This window comes from Eschrichtius robustus, chromosome 12 (genome assembly GCF_028021215.1).
Source record: "Eschrichtius robustus isolate mEscRob2 chromosome 12, mEscRob2.pri, whole genome shotgun sequence".
In the NCBI taxonomy this organism is placed as follows: Eukaryota; Metazoa; Chordata; class Mammalia; order Artiodactyla; family Eschrichtiidae; genus Eschrichtius; species Eschrichtius robustus.
The window spans coordinates 39958368-39965704 of NC_090835.1; the positions used below are offsets into that span (position 1 = coordinate 39958368).

The window sequence follows — 7337 nt, forward strand, 5'->3', positions numbered from 1 at the left end:
CACCTCCCCTCAGACTGGCTCTCGCCTCAGCCCAGGCCCCGGGTAGAAACAGTGTCACCTTTGACTCATGTATCTCCCACTTCTAGGACGTGACCTGGGGCAGTGGCCAAATAAAAATACCTCCCACAGACACACAGGTTTGCGTACACACATACATGTACACATGCAGAAACCCCCTGCCCAAATGCCAGGCTCACAGGTGCCTATGCTGTGCTGTCCTCGGGAATAGGACAGCTTCGGGTAGCATTAATATTTCCCCACATCATACTGTGAGGGAGAGCCCAGATTTAGAACCAAACCAGATAACAGTAAAAAGAAACAAAGCAGCTGGCTGCTCAAAGTTGAGAATACAGGGGGGAAATTGGTAGGGAAGTTAGTTGCTGAAAGAAGCAATCTAGGATTTCCCCAGAAATACCAGGGGCTGGCACAAGTTGGTATTACTCCCAATCAAATCATGGGGCAAACTCAGCTCCAAGCTTGAGGCCTTTTCTTTTTCTGAAGGACGGCTCACTGTGTGCAAACAGGGGTGAACCCCCAGGGCTGGGTCTCCCAGTGAAAAGCTCTAGACCTGCCAGTCACCGGGGTTGGTCCAAGGGCTCCCTCACAGCACCCAGGGGAGGTACAGGGCAGGCAGACTGTGAGGGTCCTTCCTGGGAGCTCAGGCATTCTGACAGGTTGCACTCTGGCAAGTTTGGGAGGGTTTTGCTTCCCCTCCCCACAAGCCTCGTTCTGTGTACTCCACGTGCGCTGGGTAGGAAGGGAGCCGTGTCTTCTCCACCTGTCATCAGTTGCCAGCATGTGAATTCCAGCAGCTGAGGGTTCAGCAAAGGGCCCCAGGATGGGCACAGAGGTGGCCCCTTGGACGCAGCCTAAGCCCCAGCCCTGCCCTCTTGGTCCTACTGGGACCTGGCCCTGGGATAGGGGAGGTGATCCCTTTGTCAGACTGCCAGAATGGTGAGGAGTTCAGAAGAAGGTAGCCCACTACCCAGAACGTCTCCATCCCTACCCCCGGAGCTGGGTTGAGGGACGCTTCCTACTTGCCCTTGCAGTCCTATGAGGACCTGGTCCAGCGACTCGAGCCTGTCATCATGGAGCTGGAGCGGCAAGAGAACGTGCTGGTCATCTGCCACCAGGCTGTGATGCGCTGCCTCCTGGCCTACTTCCTTGACAAGGCGGCAGGTGCGGACGCTGCCCCTGGGGAGGTGGGATGTGACTGTGAGAGAGATTGAAGGGGACTGTCACCTGGGCATCCCTGGTGCCAGCCCTCTCCGTCTGTGTCCACAGAACAGCTGCCCTACCTCAAGTGTCCGCTGCACACGGTCCTGAAGCTGACCCCTGTGGCTTATGGTAAAGAAGCTTCCCGCATGCTGACCTGGTTGCCAGACTGGCTCTCTGCAGGGTTCCGTGATTTTCTGCAAACCCCTCCCTTGAAAATTCATTAGATGCTCATTCCTCCTCCTTCCACCCCACCACCTTTCCCAATTTGCTTTTTAATTTTTTTTGTTTTAATTCCTGCGGCCACAGGAAGCCTCCCCAATGATCCTTCCTTAACCATCACCCACCCACATGAAGGGCTTTTCTACTGGTTTCTCCAAAATCCCCCAGAAAGCCCCACGGCCCCCAGGACCCGGACCTGAAAATATGCGCCTCTGCCTTGGGCTCTGCTGGCAGAGGCCTCACGCAACTTCCTAACCTCCTGAGTCCCGGCTCCTCCCCTTCAACACTGGACGAGGCACTCTCACGTGGTTGTGCCCTCGGGACAATCACTGTAAAGCTCAGTGGCAGCTGCAGTCATCCCAGTGCGTGTTAATCGCCTCGTCCCCCTTTGCACTGAGCGCCTGGCACCATGGTGATCCCACCTCGTGTGTGAGACGGGGCTGGGTGCGGGTCTGCTCAGCGTAGTGGCCCCTCACTGAGCTAGGCTTGTTGCTTCTCAGACCGCCCTCAGCCCCCGAGGTGGGCCGCTCATCCTCACCGTGGCTGCGCCTGGTGCCCGGGCTCCTCGGCGAGCCTGCGCCGGCCAGTGGCCCAGAGGCTCGGGCCTGACACGCTGCCTAGTGCTTCCTCACGGGGCCTCCGCGGCTGCCTAAGTTGGGAGGACTGGAGTGAGGCTGAGGCCTCCTCCCGGGAGAAGCTTCTACCCCTGTGGCTCAGCTGCCTTTCAGGAGGGGGAATGGATTTGCATCTTCCCTTTGGCAGGTTGTAAAGTGGAGTCCATATTCCTGAATGTGGCGGCCGTGAACACGCACCGGGACAGGCCTCAGGTAGCAGCCGGGTCACTGCTGGGGTGGTGGGCACGTTCCTGGGGGTCCAGACACAGCAACCCAGGGCCAGGCCCAGCTGGGGCATCTACTGAGTGAGCTTGAGTTCTCTGTCAGGGTGACGCTGTGGCCAGAACAGAGGCTAGAGGCCTACAGGGGGCAGGCGCTTCCATGTCCCACCAGCCCAGGCCTCATGAGCACCTGTCCAACTTGAGCACCTTTAAAAAGTAAAAGTGAAAAATGTCCTGCTTTGTTGCGGAAAGGGCCGTGCAGAGGCTGAGGGTGTCTCGGTGCTGCGTAGAGACCTTCCTGCGGAAGGACACGTCTCTGTTCTGTGTTCCCCCAGCGTTAAAGATAGAAGCTCCTTGAAGTGTTGCTCAGAAGCACTTCATGCCCGTGTGGGATCCTTCTGCCATGTTGGTTTCCTCTCCCACTGAGGCCAAGAGCAGGACCGCCCCCTCTGGGCCCCACTCCCAGAGTCTGTTGCACCAGGAAGGCTCCTGGGGCCTTAGTCATGCCTGCTGCCACCCACAATGGGACGTGCTGGGCCTTGGGTCCCTGCCCAGGGTGCAGGCCTTGGGCCCCGCAGGCTGAGGTGTGTGGACGTGTCCTCCTACTTCCTAAGGCTGCTTCCTCTCACCAGAACCAGTCATTGTGTAAACCTCTTCCCTGTTTGCTCTGAGAGTCCGATGCAGGCCCAGTCTGGCACACACAGGTCTCAGGGGAAGATGTCCCAACAGGCCCCTCGTGCTGAGGAAAGCCCAGAAGGCGTTGGGCCCCCAGCACTGACAGGGTGATGGTGAAAGAGGCCCCTGGACCCAGCAAGCATCAGGGGCTGGTGCCCCGGTCCATTTGCAGGAGTCAACATGGCCATGGGGTAGTTGGCAGGCACCCTGCCTGCCTCTGGGTAGGCGCTTCTGAGAGGCAAACTTCTGTTGGCCACAGGTTCTGGGATGGTTCCTTTTAAGGTGGGCAGGATCTCCAGGTCCTGGCCCATCCTTGGGGGCAGGTTGTGGTGAGAAAGGGGCCCTTGGGAAGCCTGCCCCCAGTGAGAATTGCACCTGCCCCTACAATTCCAGTGGCCAGCCCTGTGAACTCAGGAGTGTGGCCAAAGGGGCCATGTTTCCCTCCCTGCAGATCTGGGCTGTGGCCCAGGTCATTGGTGACCTGCTCCGTTGGGCCACCAAGATCAGGGATCACATAGGATCACGTAGTCTTACAGAGTTGAGGGAAGTCTCTGACCCCCATCCCTTAGGCCTGAGATGCCCTGAACTCAGCCGGCTGTGGACAGAACTGGGCTCTGCAGCTGAGGCAGGGGAGGGGGGCTGTTCAGGAGGTGCAGGGGGCCCTGTGCCCCAGCTCTCAGGGGACAGACCAGGCTGTAGAACAGGAGATGTCCACAGGCTGCTGGGGCCATATCTGACACCTGTCCACCGACACACCGACATAGCCTGGAGGAGGGCACCCTCAGGAGCTGGTCCCCTTCCCAGCCAGCTGTTTCTCCCCACCTGACCCAGACCTGCGGCAGGAGGCGGGGATGGCCTCACTCTGGGTAATGCCTGACCTGCCTGCGAGGAGCAAGCAGGAACTGGAGGTGTCCTTCATCCCCCACCTTTGTTCTGGTGTTTGTCACCCACCACGTGTCAAGAGGCTCTTGACCCCGGCTCTTAGGAAAGGTCGGGGTGTAAGTCCTGTGGCCGGGGCTCCTCGGGGTGAGAATGTGAGTCCAGCGGCCATAGCGATGAGCAAAGCAGATAGTGGTGACTGTCTGTCCTTGGCAGAGGGTCAGTGTTCTGTGTGTTTAATTTTGTGCAGAATGTAGACATCTCTCGACCTCCGGAGGAAGCCCTTGTCACGGTCCCTGCTCACCAGTGACCGTGTGTCGTCCACTGCAACCTGCGGGCAGGTGTTGATGCCTGTGGACGAGGTCATTCCAGGCCCTCTGCTCTGTGTGACAGTCATCACACAGGAACACCCTCAAAGCCATGCATGGCTGGTGGCACCCAGAATCCCTGCCCCAGCCCACCTGTTTCCTTGTTGACAGCGACAGGGTTGTATGCGGTGCCCAACCTGCTGCTAAAAACCACTTGGCCTGACTGCGTCTGCACCGGGCTGGTGAGAGGTTTCCCAGCCCCTGATCCTTCTGTTCTCTCTCACCGGCCGGGTGGGCTTTGCGAAGTGTGAAACCCAAAAATGTGAAACGGAAAGCACTTGCTGTGATGTTTCCACCCACTGAGGCCGAGCTGCCTGGGTAGACCTGGGGACCCCTGCCAGGGCTCTGCTGCCCTCTCTTTGGCCACTTCCTGAGCCAGAGGTAAGGTGTTCATGAGCTGCTGCTGCCTCAGTAAGCGGGAAAGAGCCCTCCCCATCCTGCCTCGCCAGGAACTGAAGAGCTTCCGCCAAGGCAGCCACCTCCACTGGCCAGACCCTTGGGTCCGTGCGTCTGCATTTGTGGACGCTCAGGAAAGCAGTGTGTTCACTTCAGCACATGGGAATGCACAGAAACATGCAGGCATCGGGGTGTTTGCAATTACCCGTTCCCAATTATGCCTACACTGGAATACTCGTGGGAGCTGGTAGCCAAGGCCACCCCGCTCCAACTGCTCTCATGGTGCAACACGTAAAGAAAGATGTGAAGACGGGACAGTTGTATGAGTCGCCCTTCCCAGTGCTCGAGGGAGAGGCTGCCCTCTCATCTTCCTCTCCCAGCCATGCCACTGGGCTACCTTGCCCACTGCTGCCTGTGTCCACACAAGAGTGTACACTGGTGGCAGGGACCTGCATTTGCTGTGAAGGATTCGGAAAAGCTTTCATGGTCCTGCAAAGCCCGTCCTGGCGTTTGTTGACCTCTACCCGCGGGACTAAGCACAGGAAAGCCCAGAGCTGGAGGCAGCCCCCGGCCAGGGCAGGATTTTCCCAGCTTCTGATTCTTGTACACAGGAGCCTGATGAAAACGACCTCGGGAAGCCTGCCACCTGTCACGCCCCTGAGTTCTTTTGGGCCCAGGGAGTTGGGCTGGGCCGCGGGTTCCGGCTCCCATTTTGTAGCTGGGAGAACAGGCTGGCCAGCAAGTTGTGAGGCTGGGTGAGGAAGTGTGTGGATTTGTAGTTGGATGCGCTGCTGTCCACAGGTGGTGGTCCTTGGTGAAGTCAGGCCCCAGGAACCTGTGTCCCTGGCCCAGGCTGATGGTCTCTCGGCCTCGAGTGCCACAGCAGCTATGGACAGACATGGGTGGAGAGATGTCCAGGACAGAGCCGTGGCAGGGCCCTCCTTCTGGACTTATCTCCTGTCAGAGCCCCAGGCCCCTTAGACCCAGGGCCAGAGGACCACACCACTGCCTTTGGGATGTGGGGACTGCAGCCTTTGCTTCCATGTCCGCCAGAGTATTGGTGACTTTTGGTCATGCTCAGTTGTTGGCCATAGCAGGTCCCTTTGGTCAGCGGCATGTACATCTAGATGTCACCACCTCTCCAAGACCTCAGGCTGGCTGAGGTGAGACCAGCGAGGCCCTTTCTCTCTGTCCAGAGGGCAGCCAGGAGCTACTGGAGACGTGTCACAAGGACTGGGATGGGGCAGAGGGAAGTCTGGGATCCCAGCAGGGCTCACCCTAGGCCGGCTCTGCCTGGGCAGCCGTCCACCTGGCTGGCTGCCCGGTTGTAGCCAGGACGGTTGATGTGCTCCTGTTGCAGACATGTTTCCTGCTCACCCTGGAATGGATGTTGTTGAATCTCAGCCACACATCACACTGTGTCCAACATTCTTTGCAATAAATACTTTTTAAAAAAAGAACAATCGGGCTTCCCTGGTGGCGCAGTGGTTAAGAATCCGCCTGCCAATGCAGGGCACACGGGTTCGAGCCCTGGTCCGGGAAGATCCCACATGCCTCGCAGCAGCTAAGCCTGTGCGCCACAACTACTGAGCACGCGTGCCACAACTACTGAAGCCTGCACGCTTAGACCCTATGCTCCGCAACAAGAGAAGCCCCGCTTGCTGCAACTAGAGAAAGCCTGCGCACAGCAACGAAGATCCAACACAGCCAAAAATAATACATAAATTAAATAAATAAATTAAAAAAAAAAAAAAAAACAATCTAAGGTTGTGTCATGTGGCCAGCTCGCCACTGGTGAAGTTCTTTCCAGCGGCTCTGCAAACCCCTGTGCTGTGCTCCCTCCCAACAGGTCTGTATGGGATCCTTGGTCCACCTCCCACCCCCATGACTACCCATCCCTGGAGCGGAAACCGTCTTGCCCTGGAGTGAGCCCTGGGCAGGGCCCGGGTTTTCTCTGGGCTGACCTAGGTTGCTGGGCCCTCACCACTGAGACAGAAACAGACGTAGGGTCCCTGGAAATGTGGGTCCCAAATACTGGCATCCCTGGAGAGGGGAACCAGAGGCTGGGTCGAGGATGGAGGGCCTGCACAAGGCTGTGGGTGGAGCGTGCTGGCTGATTCTCTGGTGTTCTTTGTCACTTCTGGCGTGGGGAAGATGATGACAAGGGGCACCCTTTCCTATGCCTCAGAATTTTTTTTTTCCTTTTGCATTTAAAAAAAAATTTTATTGAAGTATAGTTGTTGTTTTTTTAAATAAATTTATTTATTTAATTTTGGCTGCGTTGGGTCTTTGTTGCTACGTGCAGGCTTTCTCTAGTTGTGGCGAGCGGGGGCTACTCTTCCTTGCGGTGCGTGGGCTTCTCATTGCCGTGGCTTCTCTTGGTGCGGAGCACGGGCTCTAGGCACGCGGGCTTCAGTAGTTGTGGCATGTGGGCTCAGTAGTTGTGGCTTGCGGGCTCTAGAGCACAGGCTCAGTAGTTGTGGTGCACGGGCTTAGTTGCTCTGTGGCATGTGGGATCTTTCCGGACCAGGGCTCGAACCCGTGTCCTATTGGAGTATAGTTGATTTACAATGTTGGGTTAGTTTCAGGTGTACAGCATAGTGATTCAGTTATACGTATACATGTATTCATTCTTTTTCAGATTCTTTTCCCATATAGGTGATCACAGAATATTGAGTAGAGTTCCCTGTGCTATACAGTAGGTCCTTGTCATCTATTTTATGTATAGTAGTATGTATATGTAAATC

At 56.9% G+C, this 7337-nt stretch overlaps 1 protein-coding gene across 3 annotated transcripts in view; it reads left to right on the plus strand.

The window, feature by feature from the left end:
- Positions 1–6817, plus strand: part of PFKFB4 (6-phosphofructo-2-kinase/fructose-2,6-biphosphatase 4) — a 42077-nt gene extending 35260 nt beyond the window's left edge. For all 3 annotated transcript variants that reach the window (XM_068558033.1, XM_068558031.1, XM_068558032.1), the window contains exons 11-14: positions 1050–1179; positions 1285–1347; positions 2200–2264; positions 4077–6817. In XM_068558033.1, coding sequence (XP_068414134.1) covers positions 1050–1179; positions 1285–1347; positions 2200–2264; positions 4077–4136 — 318 coding nt within the window. In that variant the 3' untranslated portion in view covers positions 4137–6817. The remainder of the gene's footprint in view (positions 1–1049; positions 1180–1284; positions 1348–2199; positions 2265–4076) is intronic.
- Positions 6818–7337: the final 520 nt, after the last annotated feature.